Below are 22,359 nucleotides of genomic sequence, written 5' to 3' on the forward strand. Positions count from 1 at the left end.
ACCCTTATGGCAGAAAGTGAAGAAGAACTAAAGAGCCTCTTGATGAAAGTCAAAGAGGAGAGTGAAAAAGTTGGCTTAAAGCTCAACATTCAGAAAACTAAAATCATGGCATCTGGTCCCATCACTTCATGGGAAATAGATGGGGAAACAGTGGAAACAGTGTCAGACTTTTATTTTTCGGGGCTCCAAAATCACTGCAGATGGTGATTGCAGCCATGAAAAGACACTTACTCCTTGAAAGGAAAGTTATGACCAACCTAGACAGCATATTCAAAAGCAGAGACATTACTCTGCCAACAAAGGTCTGTCTAGTCAAGGCTATGGTTTTTCTAGTAGTCATGTATGGATGTGAGAGTTGGATTGTGAAGAAAGCTGAGTGCCAAAGAATTGATGTTTTTGAACTGTGGTGTTGGAGAAGACTCTTGAGAGTCCCTTGGACTGCAAGGAGATCCAACCAGTCCATCCTAAAGGAGATCAGTCCTGGGTGTTCTTTGGAAGGAATGATGCTAAAGCTGAAACTCCAGTACTTTGGCCACCTCATGTGAAGAGCTGACTCACCGGAAAAGACTCTGATGCTGGGAGGGATTGGGGGCAGGAGGAGAAGGGGATGCCAGAGGATGAGATGGCTGGATGGCATCACTGACTCGATGGATGTGAGTTCGAGTGAACTCCGGGAGTTGGTGACGCACAGGGAGGCCTGGTGTGCTGCAATTCATGGGGTCGCAGAGAGTTGGACACGACTGAGACTGAACTGAACTGATGATCCTTATGATTGCTTTATGATGGCTATAAAATGATGAATTTCCCCATCCACTCCTACATTTACCACCACTGGCAGTTTATTGTAATGAAATATCATCATTTTCTCCCCATTTATTTATATATCTATGTATTATTTGTATAGGCCTAGTGAGTCCTAGTCTTTTAATGATTTATAATTATTTCTACACTTTATGATTTTGATGGTTAAATCTCCCTAATTTGGCTAGTGGGAGCTCCTTCAACTTGGCTCTTATATTATTAAAAATATAAACCTTTTCTGTCAAAACAAGATACCCCAGATTTATCTTATATTTTCCCTGTGTAAGCCGTGGAATCAGGCATTTCTCCAGTGAACCTTTGTTCTTTTAGTAGGGCATAGCATTTGAAACCAAGTGCTGAGCATTAAGTGTGCTTACTCCTACTGTTTTCCTGACACTCTGCATACTTGTAAACTTCGATCGGACGCCAGACACTGAATTTCACCTTGTTGCATGATGCTAATTCTGTATTGCTATGAATCTTGACACTTTGTTCTAGAATACAGTTAAGCTGCTAGAAACAGTTTAATCCTTCTGGATCCTGCTTTGATGCGTTTTAGTTAGGTCTGGAGCAGTGTTCAGTCTAGGGCAATATATTATACCCCATTACTGAGAAGTCTACTGAATGCCCTGTGAATTTTAAATTTCTCCAGTCTGGCTGCTGTTTCTGGCTGTGTGAGTGCTGGGCACTGTTCTCCACATGGGTAGTTTTTTCACATACAGTAATCAATAAATATTCTGCTAAGTACTCAAAAGAGAAGCTCTAAGCTTCTTCCTCTGGATAACTCTCTCCTTCCTGGCACTCTATCAAATTTTATCTGATTTCATTTTTTACTTTTATTTACTCAACTTGGGAAAACACTTTCAAGCCACAATGTAAAGAATAATCAAACAAAACAGCCCCCAAACTGACCTGGATGTTAGAATAAGCAGAGAAGGACATTAAAATAATTATATTACGTAACTTCAAAAAGTTAAGCAGAGACATGGAAGATGCAAAAGCAAACAGCACATCAAACTTTTAAGTATCTAACAACCAAACCAAACACCAAATCACAATTCTAGCATTCTGTCTGAGATGAAAAAGAGACTGCATGGCCTTAGTAGCAGATTAACACTGCAGAAGGAAAGAATAATGAACAGGCTAGCAATAGAAACTATGCAAAATGAAACTGAAGAAAAAAGAATTTTAAAAAAGTGAAAAGATCAGTGAACAGTCAGACAACTTTAAGCCTAATATACATGTTATCTGACTCTTCAAGGTGGGAGGACAGAAAAAACTATTTGAAAATATGATAGCTGAGAACTTTCCAAACTTAAAAAACACTGTAAACCCAAAGATTCAAGAAGCTCAATAAACCCTAAATATGAAATGTGGGGGAAAAAATATATAGGTATATCATAATCAAATTGCTCAAAACCATACATAAAGAAAATAATCTTAAAATCAGTCAAAGTTAAAAGAAATGTGACTTGTAAATGAATAAGGTAAGTAAACAAGCAGATTTCACACTGGAAACAATGCAAACAAGAAAACTTTGGAACATATTATTTAAAATACAGGCCCATCTCATTTTATTGCACTATGCTTTCTTTACTGTACTTTGTAGATATCATAGTTTCTTTGTTTTACAAACTGAAGATTTGTGGCAACCCTGAATTGAGCAAGTCCATCAGTGCCATTTTTCAAACATTATTTGCTCACTTCATGTCTTGGTGTCTATTTCTAACAAAAACTTGTTAGAAACACACACTATCTGGGATATACAAAATGAAAATAAGGTACACTGTTCCTCTTCAGATAGAAGGTTAACAAATTTTAGGGACTAGGTTTTAATTGTTAGGCTTTCAAGTTCACTAATCTTTTCTTCTGAAATGTCTAATCAGCCATTAATCTAATCCAATGTACTTTCATCTCAGACATTGTAGATCTCATTTCTCAATTTAGGTCATTTTTATATACCCTAAATATTATTAGAGTAAAACTGATATTTCAGTCCCCCTCTCCATGGAGATTTACTTGGGCTCCTGTTGTTAATAAGGTGTTCAAAATATTCTGTCTGTTTTTTTTTATATTTTATCTGGTTAAGCTGAACTGAACCACAGAATATAGTATTATCTAAGTGGCTTCAGACAGTAAGACAGAACTCTATAGCTAAAGCATATAGTTTAACAAAACATACCCTGAGTTGTGAAATTGCTGCTTTTCCTTCCTCACTTTCTTCATCAAATTCATCATCACTCCACTCCCAGCCACCATCTTCTGTCTTGTGAAGACGGCCACTAGAGCCTGGTACTCTCCGAACCTGCTCGTTAGGAAGAGAGACATGGGCTGTGGCAGTGTTTGACACTTACGGGATAGAAAAGTCAACCATATTTCTCTCTCCTTCTATTACTTCAACACAGTAAGCAGATAATAATTCTCCCACATAGAGTCACATCCACCATCCCCCACTTGCTTTCTGTGCCTCATCTCAACTATGTCTTTACTCACAACCACTGGCTTTCCCAGTACTTTGACAGTCTGAGACTGCATATCATCCAAATCCCTCTTATGTGAAGTCAGATGGAGTCTGAGTAATGGCTTCCTATCTTCAGACATCAAGAAAAAAATGGGGGCAGTTTAAGCTCCAAATAAATAAGTTCAAGATAAAGAAGATTATGGTTTTTTTTTAAATTTTAACTTTTAAAATCACAATTTATGTCGGTTCAAGAGGACTACAGCTGTGCAAATGTTAAGAAAAAGAGCAGTCCCCTAACTTTCATCTTCTTTCCCACAGGCAACCACTTTCAATTCATTTTAGCTTATTCTTTTAGAATGTACATATATTCATCTCTCTGAGTAATCTGTTCTTATTATTACCCCTTTTCTGGTTTTAGAAATTATCTATTGACTTCTTGCTACAGAAGATGAGAACTTAACCCTATTATTAATTCCCTACTTTTTTCAAGATACACTGTAATTTTGGGTAAATCAATACATGATTATATAAACTATACAGTTGAACCATATATATTACAATTACTTTTCTTTCCTGCAGAACTTTTTTATTTCTCCTGGAGTTAACATTTGCTTTCTTTAAAAAAAAGTTATTTATTTTTGGGTCTTCGTTGCTGCATGCAGCCTTTCTCAAATTGCAGCGAGGAGGGGGGATATTTTCTAGCTGTAGTGTGTGGACTTCTGAGTCGGAGCACAGGCTCTGAAGTGTGGGCTGAGTAGTTGCAGCACATGAGCTTAGTCGGCCTGTGGCAGGTGGACTCTTCCTGGACCAGGGATCAAACCCTGTCCCCTGCATTGGTAGGTGGATTCTTAACCACTGGACCACTAGGGAAGTCCTGCTTATTTCTTACTTGTCATATTTATCCCCAGATTCTCTGTTATGTAAAGCTCCTCTCACCGTATTCATATCCATTAGGTATTCATCAGTGTCATCTTCTTGAGGAAGCCTCTCACCAGAGCCCCGCGATCTGTTCCATCAGACTGACACCAGGTTTGGTACCTCAGATCTCACGCTATCAAGCAGAGGACTATGCTTCCTCAATCACATGACTTTCCTATTCTTACTTTAAGCACTTAACTCTACTATTAGCCTGGTGTATTTACTAAAGCTGTACATTTCTAAATATAATTTGATTCCATTCCCACACTCCACTTAATAGTTTGCCTGGTAAAAAAAGAAAACAATTCTGGGTTAGAAAATATATTTTTTTCCCTAATGTTCAACGTAAAGCTCCATTGTGATGTGGCTTCCAGAGATGCTGCTGCTGCTGCTGCTATGTCGCTTCAGTTGTGTCCGACTCTGTGCGACCCCATAGACAGCAGCCCACCAGGTTCCCCCGTCCCTGGGATTCTCCAGGCAAGAACACTGGAGTGGGTTGCCATTTCTTTCTCCAATGCATGAAAGTTTAAAGTGAAAGTGAAGTCACTCAGTCGTGTCTGACTCTTTGCAATCCCATGGACTGCAGCCTACCAGGCTCCTCCGCCCATGGAATTTTCCAGAGATGCTACTGAGGTCCTTATGACTGTTGATTCTACCTGTAATCTTTCCCCGTTGTCTGGAAGGCTACAGGATCTTTTCACCTCCAGTATTCTGAGCTGATGCAATGAACATGAATTAGGGCAAACTTTAGGAGATGGTGAGGGACAGAGAGGCCTGGCGTACTGCATGCAGTCCATGGGGTCGTAAAGAGCTGGACATGACTGGGTGACTGAACAGCAACAGCATTCTGAGCTACTGTGGTAATGTGCTTTAGTGTTGATCTACTTCCATTCATTGCGCTGGGTACTTCAGCTCTTTCAAACTGGAAATTCATGAAATTTTTCTTGAATAATTTTTCAGTGATATTTTTCTTCTGTTTTTCTGTTTTCCTTTTCTGGAACTCCTTTTACTTAAATGTTGAGCCTTCTCAAATAATCCTCTAATGTTCTCATCTTTTCTGTCTCTTGGCTTTTTGGCTCTGTTTTCTGGAAAATTTCCTCAACTTTACCCTAAAATCTTTGTAATGAATTTTTTCATTTTTTCTATAATGTTTTCAATTCCCAAGAGCTTTTTGTTGGTGGTAGTGCCATTCTCTAAATGCTTCTTTTCTTAAATTAACAGCTAAGGCATAATTCACATAATACTGATCCATTCAAGGTATTACAATCCAATGATTTTTAGTATGTTCAGAGTTGAAAAACCATCTGTACAATCAAATTTCAATCATCTTCATCACTCTTTCCACTTCCCACAAAACATCCCATACCCATTAGCAGTCCTACCCAATCCCTTACAATCTGCTCAAGTCCCAGGCAATCAGTAATCTACTTTCTGTCTCTATACGTTTGCTTGTTCTGGATATTTCACATAAGTAGAATCATAGAATATGTCTTTTAGTTAGCATAATGTTTTAAAGGTACATCCATGTTATGGCATGTATCAGTACTTCATTCCTTATTACTGCTGAATAATATTCCATTGTATAGGTTCATGATATTTTATATATCCATTTATCAGTAGATGGACATTCAGTTTGTTTCCACATTTTAGCTATGAATAATACCTCCATGAACATTCATGTACATATTTTTATGTGTACAAATTTTCAGTTCTCTTGGGTATGGCTAGGAGTAGACTTGCTGGGTCATATAGTAACTTTGCTCAGTCTTTTGAGAAACTGCCACAAAAGTGACCACACCATCTTCCATTTCCATCAGTAATGGGTGAGGATTCCAATTTCTCCACATCTTTATCAATACTTGCTATTGACTGTCTTTTTTGTTATAGTTATTCAGGTGGCTGTGAAGTGGTGTCTTCATTGTTTCTGAATGGTGCAAAGAAACTTCCCAACTTCCCAACTCACTCTGGTAGTTGCAAACAGTGATTTAACACAATTTAGAATTAATTATGTACCATACTTTTTCATTCCAGTTGAAAGCGGAGTACTACTGAGGCATAGACTATTGCTAAAAGAATATATCAAGCATGCTAAAGAAAAGACTGAAAGAAAATGAGTAATATTCATACTGTTAACATAGCATTAGTCAAATACACTTTCAAAACACAAAAGTAAAACTTCTAATTTCTCAGAAAAATTGAGTTAAATCCACATTTACCTTTTTAGCTCTTTCAGAAATGGTTGGTGCTCTCTGCAATATTTTTTCTTGAAGAAATTCTTTATTCTGGAGAGGAAAAATAAGTTTTCTTTTCATAAGAAGTTTTTACTGAACAAAAAAATTGACATAGAAATATTCACCACTATTAATGTGGTATAGTAACTGTTTTTATAAAGTTTGAGAAAAGCTTCTATTCTTTCATTCTGAAGATCCTTTAGTATAATACTACCATGACTTTATAAACTGAGAGAAAGCTTTAATGTATTGCATGAACCACCATGAAAAGTGGTTCTATGAAAAGTTTGCTTTAACATACGTCCTTTGAGGTTGTGGTCCCACATTTCCCAACTACAGTAACATCCTATTTATCCCATATCTTTGGGAAATGAGATGTTTACTAATTCAGTAGTAAACCCTAAAATTAGAGTTCAGTATATTTCACAGAATTTTCCACAGATTTTATTTATAGTGGTAATATTAATTTTTCCTGTTTTAAGTTTTACCTGATACTTAAATTAATTTATAGAATAATATATTTATCTTAAATATGTTGTCTAAATAATGGCCCCAGCAATTATTTGACCTACCATCATTCTTCCAGAAATAATCATCTGAAGGTAATGCAACCTCTGAACAGTGAACCTAATGTAGGTGTTTGAGGAGGATCATCTGAATACATGAAACAAGTTAGAATGTCCTACCTTGGCTTTTTGGAAAAACTTGTGCCTTAGCAGTTCTGCTGCTGTTGGTCTAAAACCAGAAAAGAAAGTTTTTATAGTTAATTGAAGTGGAATATGGGTTTTCATCTTCAAAAATGAAAACATGATTTCTTGAACATCAAGATAAAAACTCAGTGCACTCCACTGTCCTTAACCTGCTAAAAATCAAAAAGGAAAAGCTCAGTACAAGGCATCGAACAGAATTAAAAACTCAAATAGAAGTTTTCTGATAACATTATAGGCTCTTGCAAAAATTCATTAGTGAAATGTTTCTTTTAGAAGCATGATTTCTTAATGGCTTTCAATATATTTGCTATTTAATATTATTTCCCACTAAGTTGGCTTTATCTACTTTGAAGAAGCAAAAAACATACATTTAAACTGACAAATCAAGAACTGTGCTTCCTGCCACATAATCACCTGTAAGTCTTCAACTTAGGTAATTACATATTCTTAAAAAATAATTTCACAATTTCCTTTAAAAAACTGAAGATTCTAAGAGTAATGTATAGTTTCCAAATTTAATCTAAACTTAGTTTTTAACTGTGCAGTCTTACTTCATTTGAGTAAAGGCATTGTTGTCAACTTCACAAACTAGTATGAGAATAAAGAATAAACAAATGCTACACTTAAGAAATTGGACCTGATGGACGCCACATACCTACCATGAAACGCTGAACAAGTCACTTCTCTAAGGTTCAGTATTACCTGGCTAAATCCCTAAAAGCAGTGGTTCTTAAACACTGCTGTGCATTATAATATCTGGGAGTGAAAAAAAAATCCTTTCAACTAAAGAGATGAGGGTCATAATCTAGCTATGTAAGAACAAGGCAGCAGGTAGCTTAGGTTTTGTATTGCCCTCCTGGAATACAGTTGGCATACCAGATGGGAACTGCCACACGAGAGAAATAAACTATCTTACAAATATAAAAAATCCCAGGCTGTTCCCTCTAACAGTTACAGCAGAATCCGTGGGGGCAAACCTGGGTGCGGTTTTTAGAACTCTGCAGGTGGATACCAAAGTGCACTCAAGCTTGAGAACCAGGGCCTCAGAGGACTTTCATAGAAATCAAAAGACAGAATAAACGTGAAGTGCTATGCAAACTCAAAACAGACGTTACCATTCCTACTTTTCATTCAGTCACAATTTCAGTATGTTTAACAGTTTAACAACACTGTTTTTTATGATTTGTTCCTTTCTTATGGGCTCACTTCCTCTTTCTAAAATACACTTCAGAGGAGTTCTTTATGTGATAAAACATGACTGGAAAACTCAATTTTTGACTGAAAATTATTTCAGAAATTAATTTCAAATAATTTCAAAAATTATGCTTACTGGTGAATGAGTTTGACTAGATTTAGAGAATTCTGGGTTAACAGTTATTTTCTCTCAGCATTGTTCCACTATAGTGTTTGGCCTTAACTGTTGCTATCGGGGAAGTGGTTTGTCCATCTGCCTGCTATTCCTCAGTTAGGTGATCTGTTCTCTCAGGCTGCATTTAAGACCTTCTCTTTGTATTTGTGTCCACTAGTTTCATGACAATGTATACAAGTGGAAAAAGAGGGGTACCGCGTGGAATCAAGGACAATAATTCCTTAGCCTGAAAATACAGATATCTCATCAATTCAGAACATTCTCGGCCATTATTCCTTCGAATGTTGCTTCCAGGTCACAGTGTGGGGTTTCACTGTGTGTTTATAATTCTGGATTGTGATCCCTTCAGGGCAAGAATTGCAGCGACCTGGGTGTTGGAAATAGTCTAACAGTGCAGTTTCTGACTGCTTCTGCCAGAAACAAAACTGGCTTAGTAATAACTGTTTTACTTTCTAATCCTGTGGGTTCCTGGATAATATGGGTATAAATTCAGACTGTAAACCTGTGGAGTGTTGAAGTCAGAGGGCTTGATTATTCAGGAAAGATTTCTGTTGTGTTTGTGTGATGACAGATTTTTGTTGTTGTTGTTGTTCTCTGATCTATCCTTTCACACAGGATGCATACTTATCAATGTTCTAGCTTTAAGCAGAAATCTCAGTTCAAAATACCCATATGGGTGGGCCCTGTATCTCATTTTTAGTACCCACTTGGAAGTTAAAACTCCAAACCAGTAGGTTACTAGACTGAACAGTGTTGCACTGAAGGCAGCCACAGGATGAGTTTATAATTCTTGGATTTATGGCTTCCTTGTTAATTCTGGCATCTGAAGACCTCCCTTTATTACAAGTTCATCTCTATTCTTATGATTTTAAGTTTGACAGATTTGTCCAGAATGTCTAAGTGTTTGTAACAGAACTCTGTTATTTCAGTCAACTAATTTGGGAGAAGCAAAACTGTTCCCTATGTTTTAATACCAGTGTATTAAGAAAGAGGAAAAAAGTTCTAAAATGACAGGTTTGAACTTTCCTGCCTATTTTTCTTACCCTTTCCAATATTTGCAACAGTAAATTTTGAAGCCCATTAAATATACTGAAAACATGATCAAGGAAGTCAATTCAAACCTTTTAGTTTTGTTGAGCTTTAGAAAAATCAAAAAAATCTTTTAGTGCTACGAAGCTGAGTGGTCTATATACCACGTGAAACAGAAAAATATGACAGAGTGAGAACAGGGCCCAAGATTAGAAATCAGGAGTTTTGACTGACGTCAAAGATAAAAGATTATGTGCAATAATCTTTAACTTCTATGCTTCTGTTTAATTCATAGATACACACATTAGATGATCATGTTTCTTTAACTCACCTGCCATTCAATTTTTCTAGTGTTAATAATAAGCTCTTTGATTTTTTGGTCTACTTAACTAAAATACCTTTCCAATAAGGAAGAAAGTATGACTATTTGACATTAAATATAGTATTTGCTATTTCTCCTGTTAATAAAATCATAAAGAACATTAAGATACTGGTTTATTTATAACTCTTATATGCAAATTAAAAATAAGCCCTCCCACTAACTTGGCAGCTCATTAACAAATACATTTATAACTCTAAGAAATTAACCAAGAAATAGCTTAACTATTTAGGGTGCACTGTATACTAAAAAGAAGGGAGAAAGTATATAATTCACTATTTTCAATTTAGTATAATGGTCAGTGTATATTTTTTTTAATGTTTAAGTTTAGTTCTTTTGAATTCTCTGCACACGTATGTATGTATGCATGTGATTCTTAGCCTTCTGCAATGGTTTATATATTAGATGAAGAGGATAAGTTTTATCTCATATTTTACCTTTTTTCTGGATCTTTTTGAAGGCACAATGAAATCATTTTTCTAAATGATTTTCCATATTTTTTCAGCATTTCTTTATCTTGAACACCAGTTTCCAAAGAAGGAGGATCATTCTGCAGTGTCAGCATTAAAACCTGTGAGAATTTTCAACATATTGTAAACTTCTGAAGATTCAGTAATCAAATATTGTGGCCTCAATTTTTCAATATAGACAACCTCCAAACATCTGAGCAGATTTTATTATCTGAAAGTTCACATCTAGATCAGTTGTTTGGAAACTAGAGCTATTTAGGTGTTTTCCAGATAAATAATATCCTATAGACAGCTGGCTTCCCGGGGAATGTGCCTGCAAAGGCTCAACTGTATCAGCACTGTATTATATGTCCTTTAGTTGAAATCTTTCCTTCCTGTCTTCCATCCAATTCTTACACCAGCAAACTTAAAAAAAAAAAAAAAAAACACAAAAAAACCACAGCAAAATTGTGACCTTGCTAACTTTACCTATTCATAGCTCTGTTTCAACTTGACCCCTTGTAACCTGGCCTTCTCTTCCAAGAATGCCTCAAAAACTTCGATCACAGAAATCACTGATGATATCCTAGTTAACAAAGCTATAACCGTTTTAGTTTGCACTCTTCCTACCTTCCCTGCAGCAACTGTCCATCCTGAATCTCTTCCTTCTTTGACTTACAGGGCAACACACTATCTTGATGCATAGAGACATAAGTAACAAAGGATATGAAGGATATGAATAGGATATGAAGTAATCATATCCTATTAATATGATGCAATTTGGGGTGATTTTCTGTACTGTTTGACTTTTCAATAAAAGCATAACCCATTTTTCTAAGCACAAAGTCAAAACCAAAATCAAAATCAAATTATTATTTGCTATTCAGATTTAATTTATATTTACTAAAAGGGGATTACTAAGGTTGCAAGTATTTCTCATTTTGAGCAAATAGGTTATTAACATGTGTATGTCTGGCTACAATTTCAGGAGTCACTGCCTACAATAATATAAAGCAAACCTCATCTTTCTCCCTGACCTCCTTTCAAGAATAAGCCATTTCTTGCGCCTCAAAATAACCTCCCACTTTTTAACAGTTATGAAGAGCAATCCTTTTCAAAACCTTGTGAATATTCATTTACACCTAGCAATCTTGACCTTTAGGAAAAAACCAAGGCCTTGCACTGTTTATAATAGCCAGGACATGGAAGCAACCTAGATGTCCATCAGTAGATGATTGGATAAGAAAGCTGTGGTACATATACACAATGGAATATTACTCAGCCATTAAAAAGAATACATTTGAATCAGTTCTAATGAGGTGGATGAAACTGGAGCCGATTATACAGAGTGAAGTAAGCCAGCAAGAAAAACACCAATACAGTATACTAATGCATATATATGTAATTTAGAAAGATGGTAACGAAAACCCTTTACGGGAGACAGCAAAAGAGACACAGATGTATAGAACAGTCTTTTGGACTCTGTGGGAGAGGGAGTGGGGCATGATTTGGGAGAATGGCATTAAAACATGTATAATATCATATAAGAAACGAATCGCCAGTCCAGGTTCGATGCAGGATACAGGAAGCTTGGGGCTGGTGCACTGGGATGACCCAGAGGGATGGTATGGGGAGGGAGGTGAGAGGGGGGTTCAGGATTGGGAACATGTGTACACCCGTGGCAGATTCATGTTGATGTATGACAAAACCAATACAATATTGTAAAGTAATTAGCCTCTAATTAAAATAAATAAATTTAATTAAAAAAAGAAAATAAGGCCTTAGAGTATCACTAACCTTTCAACCATCAAACATAAAGGTTAAAAAATATATACACACGTTTTGAATATGGACATACAGAGAGGTTTTTCATACTATTCTTACTGATTTTGTCTCTCTCTACGTTTTTAGTGCCTTAAAGGGGACAGAGTAACATTTTAAAGGTTCTAAAGTGCTCCAAGAACATAGATACATGAATATCACTATGACAAAAATTCACAATGGTGCTCAGCATTTTAAGGCATTTTGTAAAGCGGGCAAGCAAACCTATAAACAATGGCTAGAGCTATAAATAGACAAATAGAATTCATGTGCATATTCTCACTTAGGGGTCACACAGATGAAAATGGTTGCCAACAGTATTGGCAGGACCATCTTGAAACACAAAAAACTCATTTATTACTAATGTTGGGGACATTAGGATTAACAACTACATTTTAGGTAACTACTCCCTCAGGATGGGGGCTTCCCAGGTGGCGCTACTGGTAAAGAACCTGCCTGCCAATGCAGGAGACGCGAGAGACACAGGTTCAATCCCCGGGTCAGAAAGATCCCCTGGTGTAGGAAACGGCAACCTGCTCCAGTATTCATGCCTGGATAATCCTACAGAGGAACCTGGTGTGCTACAGTCCATGGCATCATAAAGAGTTGGACACGACTGGGCAACTAAGCACACACACACACTTCTTCAGGATGTAACAGGCCTTTAAATAAAAGATGTTTAATGTCTTACCACAAAACAAACTTCTATTCAATAACAAAGAAAATAATACATATGTATGGCACATGAACAATTTGCATGGATCTAACATATAAGAAGCACTTAAAAACAGTGGGTGACACAGATGAGTGCTCAATGAATGTTAGCAATAATTACTATTAACATGGAACTCTTCCAACAACCTTAAGAGGTAGACATGATCATCATCCCCACTGAGGCTGCTCTACACAGGTGTCTGTGGGGAACACATACTAAAATGAGACAGATTAGATCCAAACATCAAACTAGTTACACAGTCAGGAGATGGTGGGTCATCAAATAAGGTCAGTTACAATGTAAAGCTACCCAGTATTACATACCAAATATCTAAGAGAGATTCTAACTGCTAAAGAAGTTAGAAGGAATGCAGGGCAGAATACAATGGATAAGAATGTCAAATGATCCCACTAACACAAGAGCTCCAGCTATGTGTGTTATTTACATGCAAATGGAGGATAAAATGCTAATATGAATGGCTGAGTTACTGTAAATGAGGACAATTACTATTTTTATAAACTCTTACATTCATATAGTGCTTTTTAATATAAAAATACTTGTTCATATACTAATAAATCTACATAATTCTTAAAAAAGAATGTCACATGAGGTGAGCCTCTGACAGAGAACTGAGACATGAGCTGGCAGGGTATTATGGATAGCAGCCTCACCTTCATCGGCGGGTACTTATGGTAAGGAGCTGCCCCCGTGGCCAGTTCAATGGCTGTGATCCCAAAACTCCAGATGTCAGCTTTAAAATCATAACCACGAACCTGGACAGAACAGAGAGATGTACAAGATTATTTTAACACCCAGGAGTACTTTCAAGATAGCTTCTAATATGTATCAAGAACCACAGACTTTAAGCTAATAAAATATAATCTAAACTAGGCAAAAGCTAAATTTACTTGATAAGAGGAAAAAAGGAAAAACTGAATGAATGTCCAGCATCAATGGGGAAATGGTTAAGTATTGTATTTTCACTTAGAGAAACATTATACATTCAACTAAAAGCAATATTAACGAATCCTATATGAAAATATGGAAAACCACTCTATGATATAATATGAGAAAGCACTTAAGAAAGAAGATTACAATATTCTTCAAAAGTGTTGATACTATTACAAACAGGTATACAATCTATTAAAGAAAAAACTAGAAAGACCTAGAACAAAAATAAAGGTTTGGCAGTCTTTTGTTTTCTAAATTTCCTATGTTACAATATTATTTTATCACCTTAATTTTTGGAGTGAAAAAAATTACAAGGGTAAGAATATTTTTAAAGTTGCTAGTATGAATATGTTGCCAAATTTCTCTCCTTTATACTGTCACCAGCATGTTATAAAATTAAATATTTTAATTTTCTATCCTAAGCAATATAGGAGCAGAAACAGGATTTGGGAATGTGTGGTTTGAAACCTAAAATTAAAGCTCCATATTATATACTGCCTCAACATGGAGTAAATAGAAGGACCTGTAATGATCTAAGTGAAAGTTCCCTACCCCACTGTCCTCCCAAGGAGAATGTGCCCTAGGCCCTAAGCCCTGCTTATCAAATGATCAGGTGCAGTTCCTGTTTATTCCTGAGAAGCAGGTTTCTGCTCCCTGCCAGCCCTTAGAAAACAAGCCAATCATACCTTCACAAGGAAACCAAAGGGTACATCACTTTCTTGATGCTACAAAGCCTGTCTCCTGTAGCAACTGTTCATTCCCTTCCTAAGTGCAAACCCGTAAGGCATGCAGCGTCCTGTGCCTCCAGGTATGTGTACAAGCAAATAATAAATTGCGGCCAATCTCATCAGGCCCAGTGTCAGGCACCTGCATGCTCAGCCATCTCCATAACCCTAGTGTGGGAAGTCTTGACCCACACTAAGGTCAATACAGGCATTGTAACAGAGTGAAAAGTAGATTCAGTTCTACATATGGAGTTTGACATAAGACACTTATGTAAAACACCTACAGGGAGTTGGAATACCTACCCAATTTTAAAAAACAAGACTCAACTGGATACAATTTATAAATAATGAACAATGAACAGGTGGGAAGTAGAGACAGAAACAGCAAGTATGTGTAGTCAGAGATGAGGTGCTGGGAAGCAGTGTTGCTTGGCAGTAGAAGGAAAGCCAGAGAGAAGTCAGAGAAATGGCCTAATAAGCAGGAGAATGAGGAAGCTAAAGATGTCAGTAAAGGGCATGCCAGTCAGAATGGCTGCTAACAGAAAGTCTATAAACAATAAATGCTGTAGAGGGTGTGGAGAAAAGGGAACCCTCTCACGCTTTTGGTGGGAATGCAAACTAGTACAGCCACTATGGAGAATAGTGTGGAGATTCATTAAATAACTGGAAATAGAACTGCCATATGACCCAGCAATCATACTGCTGGGCATACACACTGAGGAAACCAGAACTGAAAGAGACACATGTACCCCAATGTTCATCGCAGCACTGTTTATAGTAGCCAGGACATGGAAGCAACCTAGATGTCCATCGGCAGATGAATGGATAAGAAAGTTGTGGTACATATACACAATGGAGTATTACTCAGCCATTAAAAAGAATACATTTGAATCAGTTCTAATGAGGTGGACGAAACTGGAGCCTATTATATGGAGTGAAGTAAGTCGGAAAGAAAAACACCAATACAGTATACTAACACATATATATGGAATTTAGAAAGATGGCAACAACGACCCTATTGCAAGACAGCAAAAGAGACACAGATGTAAAGAACAGTCTTTTGGACTCTGTGAGAGAAGGCAAGAGTGGGATGATTTGACAGAATAGCATTGAAACATGTATATTATATGTGAAACAGATCGCCAGCCCAGGTTTGATGCATGAGACAGGGTGCTCAGGGCTGGTGCACTGGGGTGACCCTAAGGGATGGGATGGGATGGGGAAGGAGGGGTTCAGGATGGGGGACACATGTATACCCATGGCTGATTCATGTCAATGTACGGCAAAAACCACTACAATACTGTAATTAGCCTCCAATTAAAATAAATAAATTAATTTAAAAAAATGTGAGTAAAGGGGAAAAGGTCAACAGTTTCAAATGCCACAAAGAGAATAAAACAAGGAGCAAAATATGAGCACTGGATTCTAGAATTAGCAGTTTCCTTCCATAAGGTGATGGGATGAGTGACATAAACTGCAGTCTGTTTGATACAACCAGGAAATAGGGATGTGGGGAAAACTAGTCCTTCAAAAGCCATCTGTAAAAATATCAGGTCATTTTACTTGTACTAAGGATTTGCCATTAAATCAATCTTAATTATACTATTCCTTAGGTTGCCTTTGTATAAATCTTGAGATTAATTTATGTTTTGCTAAGTTCGAGAGTTTGGGGTTTATTTTTAAGCATGATGCCAAGTCTTAAACAAGGAACAGAGGCGTGTTTCCCAAAGCTAACCTAGCAGACCACTCGAAAGCGAACACTGCTCAGTTTTTTTTAATTTTGTAAACCAACTCAAATCACTGTAAAAAGACAAAAGACCCAGTACCTGTTCCATAACTTCAGGCGCCATCCAGCAAGGTGTTCCAACAAAGGTTTTTCTCACTTTATTCCGAGTAATGTCACCACCAGTTGCTAAAAAAGCACTAACTCCAAAGTCTAAAACAGAATATAACAGCAGGGGATTAAAAGTACAGTAACTAACATAAATACATAGGAAAATAATATAATGTAGTTATGGTCCTACATACATAGTATGACCTTTTCTCATCTTTCTGCTGAACTTCTTGACTAAATTAACATGTAGCTTAATGGGTTCCTCATTCTATTCCTCTCCACCTCCACACACCATCTCCTCAGATTTTACTCCTTGCTCCGATGCATTCTTCTCATTTTCCCAAACTGAAACTCTGTATCAATTAAACAGTAACTCTTACTGCCCCTTCTTCTCAGCCCCTGGCAACATCGGTTCTACTTTCTGTCTCTATAATTTTGACTCCTCTAAGCATTTCATGTAAGTGGAACCATACAGTATTTATCTTTCTATAATGGAGTTATTTTATCTAGCACAAGATCTTCAAGGTTCATTCATGTTCTAGCATGTGTCAGAATTTCCTTCCCTTGGAGGCTGAATAGTATTTAATTTATGTACATACCACATTTTGTGTATACATTCATCCACTGATGGACACTTAAGTTGCTTCCCTATTTTAGCCATTGTAAGTAATGCTGCTATGAATATGGGTGTACAGATAGCTGTTTCAATTCCTGCTTTAGGTTCTTTGGGGTTATGTATTCAGAAGTGGAATTGGTGGATCATACAGAATTTTTATTTTTAATTGATTTAAGGAACTGCCATACTGTTTTCCATGAGAACTCTACCATTTTATGTCCCTACCAATAGTGAACAAGGATTCTGATTTCTCCACATCCTTGCTATTTTGTATTTTTTTGATAAATAGCCATCCTAATGGGTGTGTTATTATCTCCTTCTAGTTTGACTTGTATTTTTTCGCTGATGATTAGTGATACTGAACATCTTTCATGTGCTTTCTGAACATGTGCATATCTTCTCTGGAGAAATGTCTATTCAAATCCATTTTAAAATTGATTTTGTTGTTACTGTTGAATTTAAGGAGTTCTCTGTATATTCTGGATATCATAAGTCTCTTGTCAGATGCATGATTTGCAAATATTTTCTCCCATTCTGTGGGTTACCTTCTTCCTCTATGGATAGTGTCTTTAAGTGCACAAATTTTTAAAATTTTCATGAAATCCAATCTATTTTTTTTGTTTTCTGTTGCCTGTGCCTTTGGTGTCATATCTAAGAAATCACTACCAAATCCAATGTCATGAAACATGTGCCCTGTTTTCTTCTAAGAGTTTTATTGTTTTACGTCTTTATATTAGAGTCCATTTTCAGTTAATTTTTGAATATTGTGTTAGGTAAGGGTCCAAATTCATTCTTTTGCATTGGGATATTTAGTTTTCCCAGAACCATTTGTTGAAAAGACTTTCTCCACTGAATGGCCTTGATACCCCTGTCAAAAATCATTTGATCATATTGTACGAGGGTTTATTTTTGGGCTTTCGATTCTATTCCACTGGTCTTTACGCCAATTTTTATACCAACAACATATTGTTTCTATTACTATTGCTTTGCAATAAGTTTTAAAATCAGGAAGTGTGAATCTTCCTACTTTGTTCATTTTTTAAAAGACTGTTTTGGCTACTTGAGGTTCCTTAAGCTTCCATATGCATTTTAGGATTTTTTTTCTATTTCTGTCCCTGCAAAAAAGTTATTGGGGTTTTGACAGGCATTGCACTGAATCTGTAGATTACTTTGGGTAGTACTAACTTTTAAAAATAATGATAAGTCTTCCAATCCATGAACAGGGGGGATGTTTTCCATTTATTTATATCCTCTTTAATTTCTTTCAGCAATGTTTTATAGTTTTCATTGTATAAGTATTTCACCTCCTTGGTTATGTTAACTTCTAGGTATTTTAATTATTTTTGATGCTACTTGTATATAGAATTGTTTGTAATATTTTTCTCAGATTGTTCATTGTTAGTGTAGAAAATGCAACTGATTTTTAAGTGCTGACTTTTTATCCTACTTTGCAAAGTTCATTTATTAGTTAAGCAGTTTTTTTTTTATGTAATGTTATGCTTAGGGTTTTTCTGCATGTAAGATCATAGAATCTGCAGAGATAAGTTTACTTCTTTCTTTTCAGTCTGAATGTCTTTTATTATTTTTCTTGCTCATTTGTTCAATTTAGAACTTCCAGTAGTACTATGTTGAGCAGAACTAACACATTCTTCCCGTGTTCCTGAACTCAGAGGAAGAGCTTTCAAGTCTTTCATCACTGAGTATGATATTCACGGTAGGTTTTTCATATGTAGCTTTTACTATGCTGAGGAAGTTTCCTTCTGTTCCTACTTTGTTGCATGTTTCTATTATGAAAGGGTGTTGTGGTGGTGGTTTAAGTGGTGCCTGACTCTTGCAAACCCATGGACTGCAGCCTGCCAGGCTTCTCTGTCCATAGGATTCTTCAGGCAGGAATACTGGAGCAGGTTGCCATTTCCTTCTCCAGGGGATCTTCCCAACGCAGGAATCAAACCCAGGTCTCCTGCACTGCAGGCAGATTCTTTACCAACTGACTACGAGGGAAGCCCATGAAAGGGTGTTAAATTTTCTCAAATATCTGTGGTGCACTGAGATGACCATGCGGGTTTTCTTTTTCTCTTTGTTCTGGTAATCTCATGTTTAACACTGATTTTCAGATCTTGAACCACTCTCGCATTCCAAAGAAATCCTACTTGGTCATGGTGTATCATCCACTTAATATGCTACTGAATTTGATTTGCCACTAGTATTTTGCTGAAAATATTTACATCAATGTTTATAATAGATACTGGTCCATAGTCTTCTTTTCTTGGGTTAGTATCTCTACCTGACTTTGGGAATAGGGTAATTTTGGACTCAATAAAATGAGTTAGAAAGTGTTTCTTTCTCTTCAAATTTTTGGAAAACTTTGAGGAAGGCTGTTACTAGTTCTTTAAATGTCTGACAGAATTTACCAGTTAAACCACTGAGTCCAGTCTTTTTTTTTTTCTTAGTCCACCTAGCTAAAGGTATGTCAATTTTGGTGATCTCAAAGAATCAACTTTCGGTTTCATCAATTTCCTCTATTGCTCTTCTATTCTCTATATCCTTTTCTCAACTCTAAATTTTATTATTTCTTTCCTTCTGCTGACTGAGGGTTCAGTTTCTTCTTTTTCTGGTTCCTAAAGCTGTGAAGTTAGGTTGTTGATTTGCTAGCTTTCTTTTTTTTTTTAATAAAGCATCTAAAGCTACAAATCTGCCCCTTAGCAATGCTTTCACTGCGTCCCATGAGTTCTGGTATGGTTGTGACTTTGTTTTCATTAATCTCTAGCTTCCTGTGTGATGTCTTCTTTCATCTACTGGTTGTCAAAATCTATTTGTCAATCTATTTTTGTTTAGTTTCCACAAATTTGTGAATTTTCAAGTCTTCTGTGGTTGGTTTCTAGCTTTACCTCATTGTGATAAGAGAAAATACTTTATATGATTATCACTTAATCTGTGGCCCAAAAAATGGTCTATCCTAGAAAATGCCCCTTGGACACCTCAGAAGAATGTGTACACTGCTCTTATTGGGTAGAGTGCTTTGTATATGCCTGTTAGATTTAGTCAGTCAATGTGTTGTTTAAGTCTTCTATTTCCTTACATTCTGTCTGTTCTACCCATTATTAAGACCGGAGTACTGAAGTCCCTAACTACTACTACAGAGCTCTCTACAGTTCCTTTTAGTATTACAGAGCTATCTACAGTACCCTTCAATTCTGTTACTTTTTGCTTCATATATTTTGCTGGTATGTTAATATGCGCATGAATGTTTATAACTGTTTATCTACTTATTATATCTAATCTTTTATTAATATATAATGTGTTTCTTTGTCTCTTACAACCTTTTAAATATAAAGTCTATTTTGTCTGATATTAGAGTAGCTACCCTGTTCTCTTTGCTCACTATTTGCATAGAATATATTTTCCCATCCTTTGCTTCTAATCTCTTTGTATCTTTGGATCTAAAGTGAGTTGCTTATAGACAGCATATAGTTGGATCATGTTTTTAACCATTCTTTTAATTGGATAGTTTATTTACATTTAAAGCAATTATTGATAAAGAGGGACTTACTTCTATCATTGTGTTATTTTTTTCATATGATTTAAAGCTTTTGGGGGGCTTCCCAGGAGGCACCAGTGGTAAAGAACTGCCCTGCTAATGCAGGAGCCATAAGAGACATGGGTTTGATCCCTGAGTCGGGAAGATCCCCTGGAGGAGGGCATAGCAACCCACTCCAGTATTCTTTTATTTATTTAATGTATTTGTTTGTTTATTTGTCTGTATTGGGTCTTAGGTGCTCCTGGGCTCCTCTAGCTGCTGTACATGGGCTGGAGGCAAATAGGATCTTAGTTCCCTGACCAGGGATCAAACCTATATCCTCTGCATTGGAAAGTAGATTCTTACCCTGGACCACCAGTGACGTCCCCACTCCACTATTCTTGCCTGGAGAATCCCTGGACAGAGAAGCTACGGTACATAGGGTAACAAACAGACACCACTAGAAGCAACTGAGCACGCATGTTAAGTTGCTACATGCAACTTAAAAACAAAACGACAAAAGAATTTGTTCCTCATTTCCTATATTACTTATTTTGTGCTTAACTTTTTGTTGTAAAATGCTTAAAATTTTTCCTCATTTTAAAAATTTATATTTTATAGCTATTTTCTTTATGGTTACCATGGGGTTACGCTTACCACGCTGAAGTTGTAACACTCTAATTTGCATTTACACCAGCTTAACTTCAATAACATACAAAAACTTTTTTCTTTACAGCACTATTCTTATCTCTTCAGGTTGTTGTTATCACAGAATTACATCCTCATAAACTGTGTGCTCAAAAACATAAACTAATCATTCTTTTAAATGCATTAGTCTCTTAAATTATGTAGAAAAGAAGATGCGGTGTTACAAACCAATGCTATTGTAATATCAAGTTTTAGACCAATAACTGTTTTCTGTAACGTGTTAGTCTCTTACATTATGTAGAAAACGAAAAGCGCAGTTACAAACCACTGTTACAATAATAGTAGTTTTTTTATATACCCATGTATCTACCTTTATTGAGTTCTTTATTTCTTCATACTGCTTGGAGTTATTATCTAGGGTCTTCTCATTTTATCTTGCAAGACTCCCTTGAGTATTTCCTGCAGGGCAAGTCTAGTGGAAACATATTCCCTCAACTTTTGTTTATCTGGAAATGTCTTAATTTCTCCCTCACTTTTAAAAGGATCCTTGGTTGACACTTTTTTTCTTTCAGAACTTTGAATACATTGTCCCTCTGCCTTCTGGCCTCCAAAGTTTCTGATGAGAAGTCTGTCTTATTTAGGACACCTTGTACGTGATGAGTCACTTGTCTCTTGCTGTTTTTATGATTCTTTTTCTTTGTCTTTCTTAAGTTTGATTATAATGTGCCTCTGTGAGTCTCTCAGAGTTCACTTTAGCTGGAGATCACTGAGCTTCTCAGACGTTTATATGCATGTTTTTCATCAAGTTTGAGATGTTTTCAGCCATTATTTCTTCAATTTCTCTCTCTGCCCCTTTCTTCTCCATCGAGGCCTCACAGAATGCGGATGTTGGTCTGCTTAATGATATCCAAATAGACCCGTCAGACTCTATTCACTTTTTCACTCATTTTCCTTTCTGTTCCTTGGAGAAGGAAATGGCAACCCATAAATCTGTTCCTTAGACTTGGTAATTTCCATATTCAAGTTCACCAATTATTTCTTCAACCAGATCAAATCTGCATTTAAATCCTTCTAATAAGTTTTTCATTTCACAATTCAAGTTATTGTACTTTTTAGCTCCAGAATTTCTTTCTTGTTTCTTTTTAAGTCTTCTCTCCTTATTGATATTTAGATTTTATTAACAAT

The 22,359-nt window shown here is 36.4% G+C and overlaps 1 protein-coding gene across 2 annotated transcripts in view; it reads right to left on the bottom strand.

Annotated features, from left to right (window-relative positions):
• OXSR1 (oxidative stress responsive 1) overlaps positions 1–22,359 on the bottom strand; it is an 88,815-nt gene that overhangs the window by 18,001 nt on the left and 48,455 nt on the right. For both annotated transcript variants that reach the window (XM_010835503.1, XM_010835504.1), the window contains 6 exons: positions 16,386–16,495; positions 13,555–13,656; positions 10,336–10,469; positions 7,098–7,146; positions 6,397–6,462; positions 2,984–3,106 (listed from right to left, as the gene is read on the bottom strand). In XM_010835503.1, the coding sequence (XP_010833805.1) occupies positions 2,984–3,106; positions 6,397–6,462; positions 7,098–7,146; positions 10,336–10,469; positions 13,555–13,656; positions 16,386–16,495 (584 nt within the window). The remainder of the gene's footprint in view (positions 1–2,983; positions 3,107–6,396; positions 6,463–7,097; positions 7,147–10,335; positions 10,470–13,554; positions 13,657–16,385; positions 16,496–22,359) is intronic.

Source organism: Bison bison, unplaced genomic scaffold (assembly GCF_000754665.1).
Source record: "Bison bison bison isolate TAMUID 2011002044 unplaced genomic scaffold, Bison_UMD1.0 scf7180017864043, whole genome shotgun sequence".
Taxonomy (NCBI): domain Eukaryota; kingdom Metazoa; phylum Chordata; class Mammalia; order Artiodactyla; family Bovidae; genus Bison; species Bison bison.